The sequence below is a fragment of the Scyliorhinus torazame genome, chromosome 7 (assembly GCF_047496885.1).
Source record: "Scyliorhinus torazame isolate Kashiwa2021f chromosome 7, sScyTor2.1, whole genome shotgun sequence".
In the NCBI taxonomy this organism is placed as follows: Eukaryota; Metazoa; Chordata; class Chondrichthyes; order Carcharhiniformes; family Scyliorhinidae; genus Scyliorhinus; species Scyliorhinus torazame.
Window position 1 is genome coordinate 158709278 of NC_092713.1, and position 25306 is coordinate 158734583.

Consider the following 25306-nt stretch of genomic DNA (forward strand, 5'->3'; position numbering starts at 1 on the left):
CATCACCACTGAACAGCCTAGCTCTAATTTTAAGGTTTTGCGCTCTTGCTTTTGACTTGTACACCACAGGACGTGGTTTGTCTCAATCTACCCCATTGAATTCTTTGAACATCTTACATACCCCCAACTGGATAACCTTTCAATCTTCAATACTCAGGGGAATACAAGCATATATAACCTGTCCATGGAGTTTAACCATTTACCTGAGTATTATTCTGCTGATTCTACGCTGCATCCTTATCCAAGGCCGACATACTCTTCCTAAGGTGAGGGACCCAGAACTGCACACAGAACTTCAGAGGGGACTAGTACCAGGTAGTAGATTTAATCACAAGATCTACTAAATGGACATATTTCTCCCAAGGAAGTGCCGCCACATCTCGCCATTAGGGGAAATTATAGCTCTCTTAATCTTTGTTGACATGTTCACTTTGTCACCACTTGCACCTTCACTTTGCAGAGGTTAAGGTTTATGTCCGAGCACATATCAATGACGTTAATAGAGAATGGCAGCACAACCTCTAACCCAGTGAAGCAAATCGAGACAGATAGCCAAGACACATAGAATGCAATATTGATGTGGGGAAGTTCAGCTACTGAACATTTGTTCTAGCTTGTTCCAGTACAGGTGCAACACTGGCATCTACCCGGCAATGTGAGAAACTGCTCAGGTGTGTCCTGTGCACAAGAAACAGGGCAGCACGGTAGCATAGTGGTTAACACAATTGCTTCACAGCTCCAGGGTCTCAGGTTCGATTCCCGTCTTGGGTCACTGTCTGTGCGGAGTCTGCACATTCTCCCCATGTGTGCGTGGGTTTCCTCCGGGTGCTCCGGTTTCCTCCCACAGTCCAAAGATGTGCAGGTTAGGTGGATTGGCCATGATAAATTGCCCTTAGTGTCCAAAATTGCCCTTAGTGTTGGATGGGGTTACTGGGTTATGGGGATAGGGTGGAGGTGTGGGCTTGGGTAGGGTGCTCTTTCCAAGAGCCGGTGCAGACTCGATGGGCCAAATGGCCTCCTTCTGCACTGTAAATTCTATAATTCTATGAAATCCAACCCGGCCAATTACAGCCCCATTAGTCTACTCTCCATCATCAGCAGAGTGAAGGAAGGGGTCATCAACAGTGCTATCAAATGGCACTTCCTCAGCATTAACCTGCTCACGAACGCTCAGTTTGGGTTCCGCCAGGGTCACTCAGCTCTTGACCTCGCTACAGCCTTGGTTTAAACGTGGACAAAAAAGCTGAATGCCAGAGGTGAGGTGAGAGTGACTGTTCTTGACATGAAAGGCAGCATTTGACTGAGCGTGACATCAAGGAGCTCTAGCTAAACTGGAGTCAATCGGAATCAGGGGAAAAACTCTCCGCTGATTAGAGTCATACCAGCACAAAGGAAGATGGTTGTAGTAGTTGGACGTTAATCATCTCAGCTTCAGGACATCACTGCAGGAGTTCCGCATGGTAGTGTCCTTGGCCCAAACGTCATCAGCTGCTTCATCAATGACCTCCCTTTCATCATAAGGTTAGAAGTAGGTATGTTTGCAAATGCCTGCACAATATTCAGCACCATTTGCAGCTCCCCAGATAATGTAGCAGTAATTTCAAATGTAGCAAGACCTGGACAATATCCAGGCTGGGGCTGACAATGGGCAAGTAATATTCACACCACATAAGTGCCAGGCAAGGATCATCTCCTCTAAGAGAGGATCTAACCATCGCCCCTTGACTTTCAATGGCATTACCATTGCTGAATCCCTGACAATCAACATCCTGGGGGTTACCATTGAAACTGAATTGGACTAGCCATACTAATACCGTAGCTACCAGAGCAGGCCAAACGTTTGGAATCCTGCTGTGAGTACTCACCTCCTGACCCCCCCCCCCCCCCCCCCCCCACAAGCCTGTCCACCATCTACAAGGCACAAGACAGGACTGTGATGGAACACTCTCCACTTGCTTGAATTAGTGCAGTTCCAACAACACTCAAGAAGCTCGGCACCATCAAGGACAAAGCAGCCCGCTTTATTGCTACCCTTTCCACAAACATTCAGTTCCTCCACCACCGATGAACATTGGCAGCTTTATGTACCATCTACAGCTTGCCTTGCAATAACTCACCAAGGTTCCTGAGGGAGCACCTTCCTATCCCACCCGCTCTACCATCTAGAAGGACAAGAGCAGCAGACACCTCTCCAAGTCACTCACTACCCTGACTTGGAAATATAGCGTCGTTCTTTCATTGTCACTGGTTCAAAATCCGGGAATTCCTTACCTAACAGCTCTATGGATGTACCTACACCTCAGGGACTGCAGAGGTTCAAGAAGGCAGCTCACCACCACCTTCTGAGGGACAATTAGGGAAGGACAATAAATGCTGGCCTAGCCAGCGACACCCACATCCCACAAATTAATTTTTTCGAAATCGTGGACAGAGGTCACAATGCGGAAAGCAGAGGTCTGAGCAGCTGAAAGGGGCACACCCTCGATTCCTAAAGTTTTGACGTGACTGAGAAACAAGAATTGCTACCACTGGAGGTTCAGGCACCCTCTGGACCATAGCCACAGAGCTGAGCCACTGACCGGAGAGGTCTAATCCGTCAAAAGCTGAACACTGCTCTGCGTACAGACCCTGATCCCGTCTGAGATTATGATTGGTGGGCTTTCACAATGCATCAGGCAGAAGGGTGGGGGAAGAAGTCATTGAGCCTGACGAGGCACGCTCTGCCATTAATCTAAATTTTCCTACGGAATTCAATCCGGAAACTTTCCGACGGAATTGAATCCGAGGTAAATTCATTTGGGTAGAGCAAATAAAACTAAAGATAGCGAACACTGAATAAATGGGAAGATAGTGAGAGGGGTTGAGGAAATCAGAGACGTTGGAGTGCATGTCCACAAGTTATTTTTTAAATATGTTTATGTGATGTGGGTGTCACTGGCTGGGCCCATCCTTGAGGGTATTTCATAGTCAACCACATTGCTATGGATCTGAAGTCACATTTAGGCCAGGCCAGGTAAAGATGACAGTTTTCCTTCCCTAAAGGACATTAGTGAACCAGATTATTTTTTATAACAATCAACAATGGTTTCATGGTCACCTTTTAGACTTTAAATTCCAGGTTTTTATTGAATTCAAATGTCAGCATCTGCCATGGCGGGATTTGAACTCAGGTCCTTTTTGGGTCACTGGATTACTAGTCCAGTGATAATACCACTACGCCACTGCCTCCCCTTGACGGTGGCAAGACAGGTGGTCCTGAAAGCATATGAAATGCTTTCATTTATTGGGCGAGATATTGAATATAAAAGCAGGGATGTAATGATGGAACTGTATAAATACTGGTTAGGTCACAGCGGGAGTTGTGTACAGTTCTGGTCACCACATTACTGGAAGGACATAATTCCATTGTTTAAAAATTGCAGCTATGAGGAGCGATTGGATAGGCTGGGCTGCACAAAATTATGAAAGACTTGTTTCCCCTAGCTGAGGGGTCAATTACCATGGGGTATAGATTTAAGGCGATTGGTAGGATTAGAGAGAAAACCTTTTTCACCTGGAAGGTGGTGGGCGTCTGGAATTCACTGCCTAAGGTGATGGTTGAGGCTGAAATGCTCAACTCATTTAAAAGGTACCTGCTAGAAAGTTGGAATAAAATGAGCGGCTACTTTGTTTTTTCTCTTTAGGCCATTGCAGCCACAATGGGCTGAATGACCTCATTTTGCACCCTAACTTTTCTAAGTTCTATTGTTCGAAATCATCTACTGCCACAAGAGACTATGGGCTGGATTCTTCCACCCTGCCTGACGCAAGAACAACACGGGCGAGACGCGGACAATGGAGAAGTCTATTGGGGACAGAGAATCCCACCCTTTGTGTTCTACAATTGAAAAGAGACTCTCAAAATCCACTGCCATTCTAATCAACTTCTGCTGGTGGCTTTGATGAAACAGTCGCAAACGTGGCCAGGTCCTCAGTGAGTGAGGCCTTGGCATAATAGCAGTGCAAATGCACCTCCCCTCACCAGGTAGAGCTGGCTCAGAAAGACAGAGATGAGGCCTGGTCAACATTCATACCTTGCTCAGCACCCTGAGGAACAGAAAGAGCTGGCTGATAAAAGCAAATTATTGTGAATGCTGGAATCTGAAACAGAACCAGAAAATACTGAACAATCGCAGCAGGTCTGACAGCCTCTGTGCAGAGAGAAGGGAGCTGACGTTTTGAGTCAGGGTGATCATGTGGCAAAGCTGGAGGGAACTGGAAATTGGGTCAGATTTATACTGTTGTTTTCGTGGTGGGGGGGGGGGGGGAGCAGTGGGGCTGGACAGGGGGCCAGTGATAGGTGGAGATAGACAAAGATGTTGTGGAAAGAAAAACAAAAGGAATTTAAATGGAGGTGATTAAGGCTAAGAAGGTCAGGTAGTGGCACATAAAGAGATTAGAATGTGTGAATGGCAGAACAAAGATGAGCAGCGTGTCAAAGGGCAACTAGGAACAGGGAACAGCTGGCGTGGGAGGGAAAACTGATCAATGGAAGAAATTAAAATAAATTGATGGGAATACAAATGGGGTGAAGGTGGAGGAGAGAGTTCCCAGTCTGAAGTTGTTGAACTCAGTGTTAAGTCCGGAAGGCTGTAACGTGCCTAATTGGAAGATGAGGTGCTGTTCCTCCAGTTTGCGCTGGGCTTCACTGGAACATTGCAGCAGGCCAATGACGGACATGTGGACATAACAGCAGGGTGGTGAGTTCAAATGGCAAGCAACTGGAAGGTCTGGGTCCTGCTTGCGGACGGACCGAAGGTGTTCTGCAAAGTGGTCACCCAGTCTGTGCGTAGTCTCCCCAATGTAGAGCAGACCGCATGGGAACAGCGAATGCAATAGATGAGATTGAAAGGTGTACGTGAAGCGCTGCCTCATTGGAAAAGAGTGTTTAGGCTCTGGGATGGTGAGCAGGGAGGAGGTAAAGGGGCAGGTGTTACACCATCTGCAATTGCATAGGAAGGTGCCGTGGGAAGAGGATGAAGTGTTGGGGTTCATGGAGGAGTGAACCAGGATAGCCCGGAGGGAACGGTCTTTGTGAAATGCTGGCAGGGGGAGTGAGGGGAAGATATGTTTGGTGGTGGAATCATGCTGGAGTTGGCGGAACTGGCGGAGGATGATTCCTTGAATGCGAAGGCTCGTGGGGTGAAAAGTAAGGACAAGGGGGACCCTATCCTGGTTCTGGGAAGGAGGAGATGGGGTGAAGACAGAGGTGAGGGAGACGGGTCAGACACAGTTGACCACAATGGATGGAAAACCATGATTAAGGAAGGATGAAGATATTTCAGCAGCGCCGTTTCGGAAAGTGCCATCATTGGAACAGATGCGACGGAGGCGAAGGAACTGGGAGAATGCGATGGAGTCCTTACAGGATGTGGGGTCTGGTTGAGGTAGCTGTGGAAGTCAGTGGGTTTGCAATGGATACTCTTTTCTTTTGCTGGCCCCCTATCCAGCCCCAGCGCCCCCCCCCCCCCCAAAGTATAAATCTGACCCTATTTCCTGCTCTCTTCAGCTTTGACAAAGAGTCATCCAGACTCGAAACGTCAGCTTCCTTCTCTCTCCACAGGTGCTGGCAGGCCTGCTGAGATTATCCAGCATTTTCTGTTTTTGTTTGAGAAAAAACTGGTTGTTTATCTCAATTCCTGCTGGTGGGAGCTTTCTGGACACAGATTGGTTACCGCATTTATCAAGGAGGCGTCAGTGGTGACATTTCAAGAGCCGTTCATTCGCCGTAAAGTCAATTCAGATATCTTGAAGTTTTGAAAGGCCCTTATGAATGTGAAGTTCTCTTTTAAAGGAAGATGAAGAAAGGGTGTCAATGTAGGACAATAACTCTTCACTGAGATTGTCTGAGTGCCTGGGCATGATTCTCTGTTTCAGGGAACTATGTCCCCACGCCGTCGTGAAAACTGGGGTCTTTTATGCCAAAAAAACTGGTGCCAAAAGGCCACATATTCACAGCCTTGCAGAGGGTGAGCAGGCAGCTGTCGTGGAGCTCGCAGCTCCAGCTGCCGATACAGTCCCCCGCACTTCCTGGTCAGAGGCCGCGCATGCGCACGGCGGTGGCCTCCAGCGGCCACGCCGTGCTCCATGGCGGACTCAGACCTCGGACACTGGAAATAGTGCCCCGATTGGCCGTGTGCCCGACCCGGACCGCTCGCACAATAAAGGCCCAGTCCCGCATGAGGCCCCCCCTGTCCTCCGATCGGCCTGCCCAACTACTGGGACCACATCAGAAATACGCCGTCGGGAATTCGGCCGGTCGGGGGCGGAGAATAGCGGGGTGGGCCTCTGGCAATGGCCTCAGGTGGTGGATACTCTGCGTGGCGTACTCCCCAAGTACTTCGCTTTTCGGGTCGGCGGAGAATCGCTGAACCGGCGCCGGTCCCGATTTCATGCGGGAAACTGGATTCTCCGCTCCGTCGCTGAACGCGATTTCGGTGTGGGGTGCGGAGAATCCAGCCCCATGTACTTCAGTGCCTGGTTCGAAGTTTATAATGCACCTTCATCACAACTAACAATGGGATCTCTGACCAAATTGATGTAGCATCTCCATTACCCACATTGGCACAGGAGGCTCTGTATAAATTAGGTTGCCACAGGAGGGGGTGCAATTCAGCGTCGGGACTGTTGTGTTATGCTGCTTCGGATAACACAGGCTGCTACTTGATGCAGTCTTAACTAAGGGATGCTCCAGACTCTGAAATGAGTTCAACGTGTTTATTGAACTATTAACACAGTTCTCAAATGAGTTCAACTCTCTGCTAATCTAACTGTAGTAACTCAGTCTAACTGTACCAGCTTGCTCTAAGCCACGTGCTGGGGTGTGATGCTGCTGATCAACCCTGTCTAACTTTCTAGATGTCTGTCTGTGGAAAGAGGCAGGGTGTGAGTGCCACATCCCTTTTATAGTGTTTATGTCATGCCCCCTTGTGGTGATGCCACCTCTGAGTGTCCTGACTGCCCATTGGTTGTGTCCTATTCTGAGTGTTCATTGGTTACACGTTTGCATATCATGACATCTCCCCTTTTTGTTTAGATGTATATGCATGTGAATGTGTCTGTCTAATGTGACTGACAGAACAGAACAAACAAAACAAATGCTCATAAGATCGGTCTCTGAGGCTTGTGTCTGATCCTCGCCGACCGCCAGAGAGGTGGTGGAGGGGATGACGGTGTCTTGACAGGCGAGTGGGAGGCACGACTGATGGCCTCGTGGTTCGAGGTGTCTGGAGGTGGCAATTCGACATGTGGAAATGGAGGGGAAAGTGGTTGTGGGCAAGCAACTTTCCGCAGTGCTCTTCGATCTCTTCGCACAATGGCGCCATCAGCCATACGTATGACATAGGATCTGGGCGCGGCCTGTCGAACAACGACAGCTGGAGCAGACCACCCACCATCCGGTATCTTGATCCTGACCGTGTCTGCCGGGCATAGCATGTCCAGATCGGTGGCATGTGCGTCATAGCCCTGCTTCTGGCTGTCGCGAAGCTGCTGCATCTTCTGCAGCACCGGGAGGTGATCAAGGTTGGGCAGGTGTAGGGCTAGAGGTGTTGTCCGCAGGTCCCTGTTCATCAGCAGTTGAGCTGGCGACCTGCTAGTGGACAAGGGAGTCACCCGGTACGCAAGTAGTGCAAGGTGTTTGTCGGAAGCGGAGTCCGAGGCCTTGCGGATGAGCTGCTTAACGATGAGCGCCCCTTTTTCGACTTTGCCATTGGACTGCGGATAGCGAGGACTGGAGGTGACATGCCTGAAATTGCAGCTCTTGGCAAATGTGGACCATTCTCAACTGTGGAAGCACGGGCCATTGTTGCTCATGACGGTGTTCGGGATGCCATGCCATGAGAATGTCTCTTTACACGCTTTGATGACGGTCCGTGAGGTGAGGTCTGGCAGCTTCAGCACCTCAGGATAGTTCAAAACGTAATCGATGATTAAGATATAGTCGCGAGCATTCGGGTGATTTAGGTCAATGCCAATCTTGGACCATGGAGAGGTCTCTAGGTCATTTGGTTGGAGCGTCTTCTTTCTCTGCGTTGGTTGGAACCTCTGACAGGTTTCGCAGTTCAGGACCATGTCTGTGATGTCCTGGTTGATGTCGAGCCAGTAGACAGCTTGCCGGGCCCTGCGTCTGCACTTTTCTGCGCCCAGGTGTCCCTCATGCATCTGCCGCAGCACCATGCTCTGGAGACGTAGCGGGATGACTATCCTGTCCAGCTTGAGCAGGATACCGTCGGTCAGCATCAGGTCGTCCTTTGTAGAATTGAGGGCATTGCCCTCAATTGCCCAACGATCTTCTAATCTGTTGCCGGGGGAGTGCTTGCACGCAGTTGTGCCTGCAATTCAATGTGCTGGATGATCTCCAGTGGTTCGCTGGGTGAGTTGACGGAGCGGGACAATGCATCGGCGATGATGTGCTCCTTGCCAGGTGTGTACACCAAATTGAAATTATACCTCAGGAGTTGGAGCAGAATTCTCTGCAAACGAGGCGTCATGTCGTTCAGGTCCTTTTGGATGATGTGGACCAGAGGCCTATGATCGGTCTCAACATTAAATGTTGGCAAGCCGTAGGCATAATCGTGAAATTTGAGGATGCCAGTGAGAAGACCTAAACACTCCTTCTCAATCTGCGCGTATCTGGGGCGTCATTCTCCGCCGGCGGGAGTCTCCGTTTTGCCGGCGCCCGGGGGTTTCCCGACGGCGTGGGGCTGCCCCACAATGGGAAACCCCATTGACCGGCCGGTGTTACGGAGACTCCCGCCGGCCGGTCGGGGCAGAAATGTGGCGGGGCGGGTAGGAGAATTTCGCCCCTGGTCTCAGTGAGTGTCATTGCCCGTGACGCGTATGCTACTGGTATCCAGGATGACGTGTCGTCTCTTTGAAGCAACACCACCCCAATGCCATCCTGACTCGCATCTGTGGATATCTTGGTCTCTCGGTCTGGGTCAAAGAATGCAAGGACGGGTGCAGTGGTGAGCTTGGCTTTTAGCTCCAGCCACTCTGTTCGGTGCTCCGCCTTCCACTCAAAAGGCGGCTGCGTAAGGCCGTGGTGTGTGTGGCCAAATTCGGGATGAACTTGCCAAGGAAATTGACCATTCCCAGGAAGTGCAGTCCTGCCTTCTTGTCCTCGGGGACTTTCATTGCCTCGATGGCTTTAATTTTGTCTGTGTCCGGGCGCACACCGTGTTGCAAAATCTGATCGCTCAGGAACTTCAGCGTGGATGTCCCAAAACAGCACTTGGACCTGTTTAGCTTGAGGCCATTTTCATGTATGCGTCGGAATACTTTCTTGAGTCGCGACACATGTTCCTCTGGGGTTGTGGACCAGATTATGATATCGTCAACGTAGACACAAACCCCTTCTATTCCCTCCATCATCTGTTCCATGATGCGATGGAAAATCTCTGATGCCGAGATGATGCCAAATGGCATTCGGTTGTAGCAGAATCTGCCAAAAGGCGTGTTGAAGGTGCAGAGCCTTCTGCTGGATTCTTCAAGTTGGATTTGCCAAAATCCTTGGGATGCGTCCAATTTTGTGAAGAAGCGCACGTGTGCCACCTCACTCGTGATTTCCTCCCTCTTCGGGATGGGGTAATGTTTCCGCATAATGTTTTTGTTTAGATCCTTGGGGTCAATGCAGATGCGTAGGTCCCCCGAAGGCTTCTTTATGCACACCATCGAGCTGACCCAGTTCAGTGACCTTGGAGATTATGCCTTTTTGTTGTAGACCCGTAAGCTCTGCCTTCAGGCGCTCTCTCAGTGGAGCAGGGACACACCATGGTGCGTGGACCAATGGCTTGGCATCAGGCCGCAGTAGAATTTTGTACTCGTACGGCAGCATGCCCATCCCGCTAAATACATCTGGGTACTGGGTTAGGATGTCGTCAATGCTGGCCTGAAGATCCAAATGGGACGGCATCATGGTGCCGACCCTTTGACTGAGGTGCAGTTGCTTGCAGGCGTGCGCACCTAGCAGAGACGCCCTGTCTGGTTTAACAAACTCGAAGCGTAAGCTTGCTTGTGTGTGTCGGCTGGACACCTGCAGATGGCAGGACCCCAGTGCCTTGATTGCGTTTCCATTGTAGTCCAGGAGTTTGCAGGCAGCTAGAAGGATTGTGGGGGGCGTCTTGATTCTCTTGAAGTCCACCTGCAAAATCAGGTTGGCGGAGGCATCTGTGTCCAGTTTGAACTGGATGGGGCAGTGGTTGACCTTCATCACTGCATGCCATTCGTCCTCGGAATCCACGGCCAGGATTGATTGGACTCGCAAAATGTCCGGTGTGGCGTATTCGCACTTCGTAATAATGCCCACACAGTAAGTGTTGTCCAGGTATTCATCATCTGGATCTGTCGCACTGCCTGGATCAGATTCATGCATTCGGTGTTGCACACTTCTGATGCTCCGCTGTCGGAATTGGGAGCGCTGGCTCCTGACTGGTTGTGCAGATCTGCACAGGGCTGGTTTGGTTTCCCACAGTTTAAACAGCATTTGCCTCTTGCAGGGCAGTTTTTTAAAAATGGGCAATGCCGCAGTTCGCACATGGCGACGTCATGATGCTCAGTGCGTCGTTGCGCATGCGTGGTGCGGTTCTCGGACGTCTGCACCTGCGCAGTGCAGTTTTCGGCCGCTTCGTGTTCCCGATCGCATTGCGCATGCGTCGGGCCCCGGGAAGAGCGCGCAAAATGGCCGCTTTCGTCAATGTGGAGGCGCTACATCCGGGAGATGGCCTGAACACTCTCCACCTCGTGGGAGGCTTGTTTTTCACTTTCTGCTGTTTTGTACTGTGAATAGTGATTTTTAGAGTGCTCATGCACTGTACATATTTCCATCGCGACTGGCAGGGTCATGTGCTTGATTTTCAACAATTGCTCTTGCAGAGGATCAGAGTGGACTCCAAAAACGATTTGGTCTCTGTCCAAGATGGTTTGGTACTTCATTTTATCCTGCCCTTCGGAAAAGTGAAAGGAGTTGAAGATCTCTATCGCATGGTCACCCGCAGTAGTGAGTAGAAGAGCTATCTTCCGAGCATCGGTCGCGCCATTGAGGTTGGATGCTTCCACGTAGAGTTGAAATTTCTGCTTGAGTGATCGCCAGTTGGCACTAAGATTGCCGGTGGTCCTGAGCTGATGAGGAGCCTGAATTTTGTCCATTGTGCCTGTATTCAGTCGCTGGTTGTCACAGATCTTGCTGAGTTGAACTAAATAGATTGAACAGTCACTCCTGGTATCATGTTGTATTATGCTGCTTCGGATAATACAGGCTGCTAGTTGATGCAGTCTTAACTAAAGGATGCTCCAGACTCTGAAATGAGTTCAACGTTTTTATTGAACTATTAACACAGTTCTCAGATGAGTTCGACTCTCTGCTAATCTAACTGCAGTAACTCAGTCTAACTGTACCAGCTTGCTCTAAGCCACGTGCTGGGGTGTGATGCTGCTGATCAACCCTTTCTAACTCTCTAGATGTCGGTCTGTGGAAAGAGGCAGGGTGTGAGTGCCTCATCCCTTTTATTGTGTTTATGTCATGCCCCCTTGTGGTGATGCCACCTCTGAGTGTCCTGACTGCCCATTGGTTGTGTCCTATTCTGAGTGTTCATTGGTTGCATGTTTGCATATCATGACAGGGAAGAGGTTGTTATATCTCGGGACAGGCCTTTCGTGGGATTTGAAATACCACGCACCCAGGTTCCTGGGTGCCAGGTTGGTACTTCCAGGGATTAAGCCTGGGGGTGGGGGGGACGTACCAGATGGAGGGGGGTGAGAGGGTGCTCCTGAGGTCGTCCCCGAGTTTGGGGGAGGAAGTGGGGTCGAAATTCGTGGGGAGGGCTGAAAGGGGGCGTGGGGGGTGGGTATGAGGACAGCCAGACAAAACGGCGTCCCGATCTGTGAGCAGCCCTTCCTGCTGGGCTCGCCAGCTGGAAATGACTCAAGTGCAGCCTCCGCAGAGAGAATCATCTCGAGGGCAAAAATAATGGCGAGGTGCCATTGAATAGCGAGGTGTTTCTTGGCACTATGGCCACCGAGAAACACCCCGCTAAATGCGCCCAAAACCAGACAGATTTTTTACGTTTGGATCATGCCCGGGTGTTTTCCCAAAGGTTGGTGAGTCTAGAACCAGCGGGCACAGTCTCAAAATAAGGGGTAGGTCATTTAGAACTGAGGTGAGGAGGAATTTCTTCGAGGGTGGTGAATCTTTGGAAGTCTCGACCTCAGAGGGCTCTGGAAGTTCAATCATTGAGCATGTTCAAGCCTGAGATCAATAGATTCCTAGATATTCATGACATCAGGGGATAGGGGGATAGTGTGGGACCGTGGCACTGAGGTAGATGATCAGCCATGATGTAAGTGAATGACGGAACAGGCCAGGTGGGCTGAACGGCCTGCTCCTATGCTCCTATTTCCGATTACCACAGGATATCCCAAAGGCCTTTCCAGTTTTTGAAGAGTATAGTCACTGTTTCAATGGAGAGCAGTTGCCAGCCAGCAAACAACAAGATCCCAGAAACAGCTAGAGGAGAAATGGTGAGCTGGTGATGTTGGTCAAGAGATACACGCACCTCAAGATACTGGGGAGAAATCTCCTGTACATCTTTGAGACAGCTGCACAGGATCATTCACGTGCAATCGAGAGGGCAGAACAAGGTCACGATTTAATGACTCAATCTGAGAACTGAACCTTCAACAGTGCAGCACTCCCTCGGTGCTGCATTGGAGTGTCAGCCCCAGATTATATCCTTAAATTGCTTGAGTGGTCTTAATCCCACAATCTTCCAGTGGGACTAACTGGATCAACACTCACACTGAGGTGCAAAGTTGCTGTTCTAAACCTTTACAGTATTATTGGAGGAGGGGGTTGAACTTGTTGTTGGGGTTATTCCCCTCCCTCTCCTCCTTTCACTGAGGGAATTGCCCTTACCTGTGCCACTGTGATGCTACATTTCTTTGCCAGTTCTTCCTTGGCTTCCTCGCTGGGGTAGGGGTTGCTGAGGTGGGAGTAGAAATACTCGTTGAGGATCTCTGTCGCCTGCTTGCTGAAGTTGCGCCGTTTTCTCCTGAAAGTAAAAACATTTCAACAAAGAAAGACAAGCGGGGAAGCGGCGCTGCCTACTTTTCCCTGTTCTACATCTCTGAAATCACTGGTCCTCGCCCTCCTATACCCCTTGCTCCCACGACATAAGGCTAATCTCTTTAAACCCCCATTGTACTGCCTCTGTGCAGCCAAGCCACCTCCAAACTGGCTCTGATCTGGTTAAGCAGTCCCCTAACCCATCCTCATTCCCCAGACCTCCCTCCAACAGAGCCACCTCCATCCTCTACCTCAAAGACTCACATTATCATTGTATTCATCTCCCCACCCACCACCCACAATTAGTGGGTGGCAACACCACTTCAGTACATCGGTGGTTTGAGATGGTGACTGACAATGGCCATTCAGGGGACAGCCAAATGAGCCCATCCTATACTGGCCCCCACACACTCATATTGCAGCACGGACCAGCAGATAAGGATTACTGTGAACCCTCGTCACTTCTCTCTTAATTCTTTCCCCTTCCAGAGACCCACTGGGATGGTCCTCAAATCTTCCCAAGCTCACTGCATTTTGGCGATTAAACCCCACCCCACACGCCACGAGTCAGTTGCCAGTGACACCACAAATGGGATCAAAGCGAGATTCCTCCTCCCACATTGTGATGGACTACGGCACGCCAGTAGTGGCTCTTTGATTTTCCCTCCCACCAACCGATCTCCAGTACCTTTGGCTCAATGTCGGCACTTTCCTAATCAGCTGACACCAGTGTGGGAAGTTGAGGGGTTTTGATTTGACGAGGTAGACACAGTAGGTCTCAGTTACACATACACCCGTGATCAATTTGTTACAATATAATGAACTGCTGGCCCTGCCCTCTGAGAAGCAATATGGAACTGTCATTCAAGAATTAAAAAGGGGTCTTAGTAATTCTGCTCTTGTCGTCCTTACATTCTGGAAAGGTTAACACAATAAGTATCAAAGGTCAGATGCCATGTGAAAATTTTGCTGCCTGCACGTAACTCACATCATCCCTGCCCTCATTGACCGACATTTATGCTCAGTTAAAAAATGCTTCAATTTTAAATTCTCATCCTTGTGTTCCAATCCCTCCATGACCTCGCACCCCCCCCTCACCACCACCATCCCCCACCCCCCCTCCTGTGACCAGCTCCTCCAGTACCACAACCCTCCGAGATCGATGCGCTCCTCTAATTCTGGCCTCTAGAACATTCTCAATTTCAGTCTCTCCACCACCATCATGGCTATGCCTTTAACAATGTTCCCTCGAAGTTGCTTGGCCATGTGACCATTTGTTTCCATGCGACACACGATAACAATTCAAAGGAGCAGTGCATTTGAATAACCGTTTACGCTTCCCAAGACAAAGGTTCAAGGGAATGTTGGGCTTCAGCTATCTAAGCCCTATGTCCTGGACTTCCCTCCCTAAACATCTTCAACTCTCTCCTTCGAAGACACACATTCAAAGCTACCTCATTGACCAAGCTTTCGATCACCTGACCAAGCTTTTGATCACCTGACCAAGTTTTTGATCATCCAACCAAATTTCTGGTCACCTGTCCAAGTATTTCCTCATGTGACTCGGTGTCAAATGTCATTCAAAGGTCTTTTAATACACCTCGGGACTACTACTACTAATAATAATCTTTATTAGTGTCACAAGTAGGCTTACATTAACACTGCAATGAAGTTACGTGAAAATTCCCTAGTTGCCACATTCCGGCACCTGTTCGGATATACAGAGGGAGAATTCTGAATGTCCAAATTACCTAGCAGCACGTCTTTTGGGATTTGTGGGAGGAAACCGGAGCACCCGGAGGAAACCACTCAGACACGGGGAGAACGTGCAGACTCCGCACAGGCAGTGATCCAAGCCGGGAATCGAACCTGGGACACTGGAGCTGTGAAGCAACAGTGCTAACCACTGTGCTACCGTGCTGCCCAGTACTACCTCAGGGCACTAAATGCATGGAGACTGCTGTTGTTGTGGTGATGTAACAATGCAAGATAAATAGTCAAGTACATTCTTCCGGCACCTCGGTTCAACGTGTGAGGCAAATGGGATGACAAGAAGATGAATAGCAAATGAGATGTTATCCTGATAAGTGCAAAGTATTGCGAGAATGTAAAAGCAAGATAGGTCTGCCGTAAATGAGCAGAATTACCTCAGAGAGACAGGAAGGGAAGTTGAGACTGACAACTTCATCACTTGCACTGTCAAAACAATGCAAAATGAAAGTGGTAAGTGTTGGTATAATACCGCCATTCTGTGCTCAAAGTAACTGCGCTTTATGAGAGGGTTACAATAGTAGCTGGTGTTTTTGTAACTGACACTCCCTGCATACACACCTCCTCTGCTGAGAGTTTGAATTAGCTCCAGCAATCTCAAAAGAAGGGGCAATATATTCCCAGTTTAAAGTAACAGAATGACCTGACGCACAGCCGAACGTTCTCTATGTTGGTTCATCCTTCGAATTGCCACATCCAGGCTCCCGAGGGATACCACGACCTGCTCAGAGCTCAGCCTTGACTGCTGCCTCAGCCACTAACATACTGACCTCAGAGTCAGCAAGTCACTGGTTCAAGCCCCATCCTAGCTAGTTGAACCCCAAATCCCAGAGTGACACTCTGAGGACAGTAGCAAGAGAAGGCTGCATTGACAAAGGTGGCTGCTTCAGATGGGTATTAAACTGAGGGCCTCTTTCCCTATTCTGATGGTTCTGATGAATGCATGCACCATTCAAAGAAGAGCAAGAGAGTTCTCCTGGTATCCTAGCCAATATTCCTCTGTCAAATAACAGCAAGAGGGAAAAAAATGTGTCCAATCATTTGTCTTAGTGCAGTTTGTAGTTAGTACCTGCGATCATGTGTGCTATTCATTGTGCCAAAAACTACTGTAAAAATGCAGTAGTCCTGTGTTCTCAGTGGCAATGGGTGCAAAGGTCAGAAACACTGGGGTGGATTTGACATTCAACACTGGCTGCTCCTCACCACATCAAAAGCAGCCAAGTGCTTTCTGCTGAGAAACAGAGGAAGTGAAATGACTTAGCTGCTTTTGATGTGGTGAGAAGCTCTAATAAACATTGTAGTTAGCATCAATGGAGGGTACTTGAGATACATTCAATTGTGAAGGGAAAGATAAATAGACAGGGATGGATTCTCCGATTTAGAGGCTAAGTGTCGACGCCGGCTTGGGAACTGTGGCGTTTTACGATGGCAAAATCAGCGGTGAACCCTCACCAATCCTGTGACCGGTGAGGGGCTAGAAGCGGTGCCAGGTAAAACTCCCGCTCTCACGACATAAATGGCGGGAGAATGGCCGGGTCCGTGGCCGCGCATGTGCACGGTGACGACCTGCAGCGGATGTGCCGTAAAACATGGCGCTGGCCGTGTGCGGACCCGACCTGCTAAATACTGCCTCCCTGGCCACTCACTGGCCCCACCCACCAGTCCCCTGAGCCCCCGTGGAAGCCGCCCCCAGCCAGCAGCACGGCTCCTGGCCAACTGTGGCAGCGCTGGACACAGTCAGCAGCCATTCCAACGGCGAGCGGCACTTGACGCGATGATGCCATTTCGGAGGGGCCGGAGAATAGAAAACCGGCGTCAAACCGCTGCCGCCCCTGATTTGGGCATTGGAAGGGATTCTCCGCCCGATCGCCGATTACGGTATCAACGTCGGGCAATGGTGAATCCCGCCCAAACTCTCTAAACAGCTGTGTCCGGACCAAGAAAACTGTCAATCACTGGCTGGTGAAATATATTGCTCTGTGAAATTGAATAGAAAGTTTGCATTTCAAAGGCTGTCAAGGGATTTGAAGCCCTATGAAGTGTACTTGGCTTTCGAGGAAGCCTCTGACACTTGTAATAGCTGCAGCTTTAAACATTTTTATTTGAGGCAGCAGATGCTAAGGAAGGGGAAGTGAAAGTGAAGTGATCTTTCACTGTACTGCCTGGACTACTCATCAGCTTTCAGGCAGAGATGACTGATGAGGGTCTCTGATGGGGGTCTCTGTTTGGGGTTCTGATGGTGGCGTCTCTGATGGGGATCTCGGATGAGGGTTCTGGTGGGGGGTTTGGGGATCTGATTACGGGTCTGATGGGAGGTCTGATGAAAGGGGCTGGGGGGGTGTCAGGTCATCCTCATGCGTGCATGCTGTGGGAGGGGGGGGGCGTGACCGGGTATTCCCATGGTGAGGGGGGAGAATGCCCCTACCTGTCAGTGAGGGACGTACAGGATTTGCGTTGTGGGGGGTAGGAGGCCTGCATTGGAACTTGGTATCAGGCTGCCCTTTCAAAACGGTGGCCCGATACCAGGATTCCGGCGCAATCAGGCAAGCTCTCCTCCATGCTTAAATTAGCACAGTGAAGGAATGAGAGTCGCTTATCGGTCCCCGCTCCAGATGTCAGCGGAGACTAGTAGCGATTTTCCTCTGGTGGGAGCACTTAGCACTAAACGTCCAATCTATGTCATTCGCGATGTAAATGCATTCCTTCAATACCTGAAAGAAAACGTTTTGCGTTTCTACTTCACCTTTTCTGGCCACAGGAGATCTCAAAGTGCTTTGCAGCCGATGAAATGCAAAAGCTATTGTGATGTCGGAAACGAGGCAGCTAATTTTCACACAGCGAGATCCCGCAAACAGTGCTGTGATAATGACCAGATTTAGTTTCAGTGATGCTGGGGGAGGGAGGAACTGCAGGAGTGAGATGCTCTGATATGGGGTGGGGAGGGGGTTAGGGAGGGTCCGGATGTTAAAAGGAGGCTGCTGTTTAAGGTGCCTCCCACTCCCTTCCAACTGGGCAGCACGGTAGCACAAGTGGCTAGCACTGTGGCTTCACAGCGCCAGGGTCCCAGGTTCGATTCCCTGCTGGGTCACTGTCTGTGCGGAGTCTGCATGTTCTCCCCGTGGCTGCATGGGTTTCCTCCGGGTGCTCCGGTTTCCTCCCACAGTCCAAAGACGTGCAGGTTAGGTGGATTGGCCATGATAAATTGCCCTTAGTGTCCAAAAAGGTTAGGAGGGTTATTGGGTTACGGGGATAGGGTGGACGTGAGGGCTTAACTGGGTCGATGCAGACTCGATGGGCCGAATGGCCTCCTTCTGCACTGTATGTTCTATGTTCTATGTAACTGAGGACTGAACCTTTTTGATCTCTGGACTATAATTATCCTGATTTGCTCTTCAAAACTTCATGCTAAAGGATGAATGTCCTTTTTCATTGGAGATTGGGTGTGCGATCATTTTAATTCAGTTGCTGATCTGATTGAGCTGGGTATCCATTTAATTCACTCATGACTACATTAATAGGGCATCTTTGGTTCCTTATTTTCCATGCTAGCTTTAGTTGTCAGCCATTGCTCAGTTGGGAGCATGCTTGACTGTGAACTGCAATATTCTGGGTCCAACTCCCACTCCAGGATTCGAGCATAAGCAGCAAGTCTGACACCTCAATGCAGTTCTGAGGGAGTGCTGCACTGTCAGCCTCATTTGGTGGATATAAAAAAATCACATGGCACTATTTGAAGAAGAGCAGGAGAGTTCACACTATCAATATTTATCCCACAATTAGCATCACGAAAAATAGATCATCTGGTCATTATCAGATTGTCATTTTTGGGAGCTTGCTGTGCACAAAATTGCTGTAGCATTTCCTACATTACAACAGTGAGGGATTCAGAAGTGCTTAATTGGTTGTAAAGTGCTTTGAGGTGTCCAGAGGCTGCAAAAAGTACTATGGGCGCAATTCAGCGGACTTGAGTTAAAGTCCGCTGAATGACACATTTAGCGGGGTGTTACTCAGCGCTCGCGCCTAGACACATCTCGCCATTCAAAGGTACATTGCCGTTTCCTTTTTGGCCTTGGGGAGATTCTCTCCACCGAGGCGGCACTTAGAGGGACTTCCAGGCTCCTTGCAGCTCAGGGCGGCATTTTGGAAAGCTGCCCCGATCTCACCCCCCAAACCTTGGGGAGGCTCCGGGGATCCCACCCTTACACCCCCCCCCTCCTACCTGGGAAGGCCGCCTGACCCCCGATCCCTGGCAGTGCCCATCTATCCCCTGGGTGGCCTGGCACTGACAGCCTGGCACTTTGCCAATGCCCCTGCAAGCCTGGCAGTGCTACTCGGTACCCTGGCAGTGCCTGGGTGGCATTGCCAAGGTGCCAGGTTGGCAGTGCCAAGGTGCCCGGGTGCCAGCCTGCCCTGCCTCATCCAGGGGTCTCCAATGGAGAGGGAGACTCCTTAAGTACCATTATGACTAGTCCACGTTTGTGTGGACCAGTACTCAACAGCGCCCTGGCAAAGTCTCCCAGGAGTGGCCGGTCCTGGCACCAGGTGAATCAGTGAACATATATTTAAATGAGGCGCACAACTAATTTCAATATGCAGATCTGGATCAGGCCCAGGGATGACTAGATCCAGATCGCAATGTCTCACGAGATTCCGTCTCGCAAAACTCATGAGAGATTCAACGGGCTCGTCCTGACACTAAGTCGGGCGCGACGAGGCAGGTGAATCGCGTCCTAAATAAGTGCGAGTCTTTTTTTCAACTGCATCTGAGGAAACAATGTGCAGCCTGGTTTGGATATGGGTGGGAAATGGCTATCCACTTTACCCGTCAGAAGTCACTCCCACTGTCAGAGTGACCAGCACTGTCTATTTGATCGAGTGATTAATCAGTTAAGGGATAACGGATTTCCAGGTAGCATTCTCACTCTCTCAGACTGGTAAAATGTAATTGTTCAAACAGTCGATGAGCAGAAGGATGGAAAGCAATTCAATTACTATTGTTGCTCCTCCTGTCACTCGATTAAGACTGAGAATTCCCTGAGGTTGTCTTTTTCATATCAAAATGCGTTTTCAAGGGCATAGGGTACTGCAAGGAACTCCTACAGTGTCCTTGAGGTTTCTTGCCTTGGAACTGGCACTGGGAGATTCCATTAAGTATCACACTTACAGTTTATCTTAAGGCTAAGAGATAAAGTTAATCAAGGTTTATTCTGTCCAAAAGAAGCAAGGTGGGCGGGATTCTCCACCGGCGTGATTGTCCATTTTGCCGGCGCTCGGGGGTTTCCCAACGGCATGGGGCTGCCCCACAATTGGAAGCCCCATTGACCGGCCGGCGTAACAGAGCATCCAGCCGGCGGGTCGGGGCAGAAATGTGGCGGGGCGGAGAATCCAGCCCAAGATTTCCCACTCGTTTCCATGAGGTTGTCAGCAAGGCGAGAGTTTCACAGTCTTCCCAGGGTAAGAAACTTCCTTAGTTACTGTTGAGAGCCAGCAGGGCAGAAGTGAGGGGGCATAGGGGGTTGGTGGGGGCGGGGGCAAGCAGCTCACAAGTGGCACTATCCACCACACACAGGACGTCCAGGCAGACGTTGAGTCTACTCGACATGTCAGAAGAGCAGTACCGCAGGAGGCTCAGATTTGTCACGTCAGGTCGAAGCAGCCGCCTGCCGTTTTGAAGAAGGCTTGTTCTCTGCTGGACCTGGTGACCACACGTTGCCAGTGACAGTCAAAGTGACCACCGCTCTCAACCTTGTTCGACTGCGATGTCGCCGAGGTTCTGCCGGAATCCTATCTAGGAATCTCGCAGTCAGAAACAGACAAAGACCTTGGGCGAGATTCTCCGACCCCCCGCCGGGTCGGAGAATCGCCGGGGGCTGGCGTGAATCCCGCCCCCGCCAGTTGCCGAAGTCTCCGGCACCGGAGATTCGGCGGGGGGCGGGAATCGCGCCGCGCCGGTTGGCGGGCCCCCCCGCGCGATTCTCCAGCCCGGATGGGCCGAAGTCCCGCCGCTAAAATGCCTGTCCCGCCGGCGTAAATTAAACCACCTACCTTACCGGCGGGACAAGGCAGCGGGCGGGCTCCGGGGTCCTGGGGGGGGGCGCGGGGCGATCTGACCCCGGGGGTGCCCCCCCGGTGGCCTGGACCGCGATCGGGGCCCACCGATCCGCGGGCGGGCCTGTGCCGTGGGGCACTCTTTCCCTTCCGCCTTCGCCACGGTCTCCACCATGGCGGAGGCAGAAGAGACTCCCTCCACTGCTCATGCGTGGGAAACTGTCAGCGGCCGCTGACGCTCCCGCGCATGCGCCGCCCGGAGATGTCATTTCCGCGCCAGCTGGCGGGGCACCAAAGGCCTTTTCTGCCAGCTGGCAGGGCGGAAATTCGTCCGGCACCGACCTAGCCCCTTAAGGTTGGGGCTCGGCCCCCAAAGATGCGGAGCATTCCGCACCTTTGGTGTGGCGCGTTGCCCCTCTGATTTGCGCCGTTTTGGGCGCCAGTCGGCGGACATCGCGCCGTTTCCGGAGAATTTCGCCCCTTGTTTGTCAGGAGTGGCAATTGTGCCAACATTTGCCGAAATTGTGCCAGTTTGAATGAGTGGGCACTCGATTTAGATCGCTGGCTTCCTCCCCACCGGCATGGGGCACCAAAGACTGAACGCACATTTCAATCTGGGCAGATCAAACAGGGATAGTTGTGAGCAATGAAGGATTTCATTCGTTCAATGTGCAGCTACTGTGCAAACTCAAAAAAAGCTATTTCTGCAAATGTGTGCAAGTTTTCCCAGAGTGCTTCCATCATTCTTACCCCCCTGCAACAGGTCAAGTTCCCTGATGTCTTCAGTCCTGCCAACAGGTGTGTGGGGTGGCTTTTAAGATAGGAAAGGATGCCCACTTCAAACTTAGCTGATAACGCCCAGCGGAAACCCAATTAATGAAGCCAAACAATGCAATTAGTTTGCTGTATGGCCACCAGATATGTGATCATCCTAGCCATCAACAGGCTGAAGATGTGTTGCAAGAGCCTGGATAGAGCTGCGTCCACCTTCATTGCAGGACCTCCAGAATGGTTGTGATGAGCTGCTCTCTGTACAACATTGCACAGCAGCAAGGTTTAAACCTGCAGGAGAAACAAGGAGGAGAGCTCAAATCATCCGTGAATGACTCACTGGAGTTATTTTGCGTGTTATTGGAGGGAGGATGCACCATTCCCAAGCCCGGTGGGATACTCCGGCACCCCCAGCCGAGAGTCCCTCTGGTGTGAATTGGTGCAAGCATTGAGGAGCGTGGACCAGATGGTTTGCAGTCCAAGGCGATGGCAAGGTGGTAAGTACTCTCCCAAAAATTGCTGCCAGGGTACCGAGAGGGGTCCTTCCTGGGGTGTGGGGGTGAGGGGGGCTTGTGCTGGGCTGGAGGGGCTCAGGGTGGGGGTCTTTCCTGCGATGGGTCTTCTTTGGCTGCTCTCCCCATCTGCAGCCTTTAAACCCATTAAACAGTCACTATGTAACAATTGAAGTTTCCCCATAAGAAGTTCAAATTTGCTCATCTGAACTCTCTACCATTTAGACAGTCGCTCATTATCTCATAAACAATATTCCTAATAATAAAGGAAAAATGCTCCTATCTGCACCACTAAACCCTTTTAAAAACTCTGTCAGTATGCCAAGGTTAGAGGTCTAAATTGTATGAGGGTACAGATGAGCGTATTTGCACTTTATTATGGGAAATTTTCAAGTTTTAAGTCACCCTTCCCAGCACCAACAGGAATCACTCTGGTTTTCCTGTGGGCGGGAGCACTTAAGACTCTGGAATGGAGAATCCTGCATTATTCTAACTCTTCTGGCAGAATTCTCCTGTCACCTCGGGTGGGAAAACAGATGAGCATCTCATGGTCTGTTCCGGCGGGATTCCCATTGCAATCCAACCACATGTTGTCATTTTTGTGGACATTGGGGAGTTCCTGCTGGTAATCCAGCGTGCAGGACCTAAAGACGCTGGTCAGGCCGGCTCCTCGGTGATCCGAGGGTGCCCCAATCTCCAGGCAACCCTATAGCTCCCACCCATCCTCACTGGCAGAGACCTCCTCCTCCCCACTCGCAGGCATCAGGGCCCACCCACATCACTGGTACAAGCGCCCCCTCCCTCCCCAAATGACCAACACCCCTTCATCGGGTCTCCTAAAGGAGGAAATCTCCCTATTAAGGGCCCCACCCCTCTTCAAGGCCATTTCCCCCTTTTCAGGCCCCACTTCCATGTATCCCTCCAGGCCCTCCCCGCAACCTTCATGTCCACCTTCCGGCTCCCCTTCATGTTCCCCCCCCATTTCATAGCCATTCTCCCCTCAGGCCTATGTCACCCTGGCACTGGCCCCTGCCACCCTGGAAGTACCCACTGGCACCCCCGTTGATGGAGACCAGTCGTGATTCCTGCTGGCCTCACCCTGTGCCACCGGTGGCGGTGAATCCCAAGAGCCCAGGAACTCCAGCTAAAACCCAGAAATGCAGATTTAAAGGAGTTGAAATATTCATTTGAATATGCAAATCTGGTTCTCGCCCAGGCGCCGGGGGCTTTTCACAGTAACTTCATTTGAAGCCTACTTGTGACAATAAGCGATTTTCATTTCATTTCATGAGGGCGTGAACCAGATTGCGTCCAGTGCCACCAGCCGGGAGCATTGCGCTCTGTTTGGCACCTGACCCAGATTCCGTTTAGGGGCTCTCTGCTATTCTATGAGAATAGTGGGAGGTGTGCTGGGCAATGCAGTGGTTGACTCATCCCCTTCATTCCTAATTGTCTTGAAAATCTGTGACTCTCTTGATTAGACATGGTTATTACACACAATAGGCCTTGAAGAGGGTATGGAGCAGATTGGCTGCAATTATTCCAGCGATGAACAACTTCAGTTATGTGGAGAGACTAGAGAAATTCTCTTTCATCCTAACTGTTCTCAACAGAGAGGGGGGCCACAACCATTGGTTAGCAATGCTTTAAAGGCAAGTCTGAGAGACCCTCATCTTTTCACTTACCCGACTGTTGCACTGTCCAAGTCCTGGCTAAATTTGATCTGACTCCATGAGGTAAGAGGGCATCCAACCTCACTTTCACAGAATCCTGCTCCTCCCCTATGACATTAACTCTGCTTGAAGCATGGGTTCTATCTGTCTCTATTCTGTAAGCCCAAGCAATGGCCATGTTGCAACCAGTGACATTATCTCAATGCTCCATTTAGCTACTCTCCCCCTTTCGCTAAAACCACTGACTGCATCAAAAGGTTAGACATAAAGCCTTCTTACCGTGCATCCAGGAATCGTGAGCGGAGTATCATGACCGCCTCGCATGTGCTCTGTTTGAGTTGCATTTGGATGGAGTTAAACTTGCGGTGGATGATGTTGACCATCCTCTCAATTTCCTTTGGGGATATGGGCCGCGTTCGGCTCTGCTCGCGCAGTAGGTTCATGACGTGTGTGGTGAACTCATTGCAGGCCTGGAAGAGATGAGGTGAGAAGCAGTGAGAGAATGGACAGAGACATAAGCCCCGATGAAACATTGGACGGGGAAAGACTGGACTGTCGCTGCTATCCAGTGTCAGACTCTGAGTACTCTTCCCGAAAACCTCATTGTCAACTGCTTTTCTTTTACCATGGCTTTGGTGAGGCATAATGTTCCTGAACACCTCGCTGCCATGGAACCAACTCCCAAATCTGACTGGGTACCAGTGGGGTAACCACTCCATTCAGCTGGCGAGGCCACAGGCCCTGTATTTCTCTCCTAAAGCCTCGTGCTCTCTCCATTTGTCTCCCCTCCTTTAAGATAATGCTTAAAACCTGCAACTTTTTTCAAGTTTTTATGGCCACCCAATCTCTCCTAATATGATGACATATTTCCTTTTCTGGGCACTTAACAAATTGTGTTTGTTAATGTTCCTGTGAAGCAGTTGAGAATGGTTCACTATGTTAAAAGGTGCAATACAAATACAGGTGGCATTATTGTAACACATTGATAGAAGTCCAATGCCATTGGACTATAGCCTAAGCTTGAGGGGGTCAATGGTATGTGTTAATACTGACGCAACGGTGTTTGTGTGTGTGTATCGGGCCCAAAAGGTTAGTGGGTTTATTTCCCATCACCCACGGGATTTACAATGCACCAAAAGAGTTGACTAAAAGTTGACCACGTTGCCCTTTATTCTTGATTCCAGGTTACCATATTGGACGAGGAAGAGAGAGGGACGGGGATGGGGGAGAGAATCTCTTTAAAGGGTGGCCTATGGCTGTAACCTCACCCGCCCAGGCAGGCAGGTGAGGAGGGAGGGAAGATCTGTTGGCCTGCTGGGAGTGCTGGCACGCCGGCCTGGGGAGGATGCTGGTACCCAGGGAGTTGATCTGCACCACCATCACGTCAGGGAACTGGAGGCCGACTGGAAAATCGCAGTGGACCTCTGAAA

General features: G+C 50.5%; 1 protein-coding gene across 3 annotated transcripts in view; it reads right to left on the reverse strand.

The window, feature by feature from the left end:
• The window catches only part of LOC140426645 (pre-B-cell leukemia transcription factor 1-like), a 697347-nt gene that overhangs the window by 222698 nt on the left and 449343 nt on the right, over positions 1–25306 (reverse strand). For all 3 annotated transcript variants that reach the window (XM_072511713.1, XM_072511712.1, XM_072511711.1), the window contains exons 4-5: positions 24156–24346; positions 12953–13088 (exon numbers count right to left, since the gene is read on the reverse strand). In XM_072511713.1, coding sequence (XP_072367814.1) covers positions 12953–13088; positions 24156–24346 — 327 coding nt within the window. The remainder of the gene's footprint in view (positions 1–12952; positions 13089–24155; positions 24347–25306) is intronic.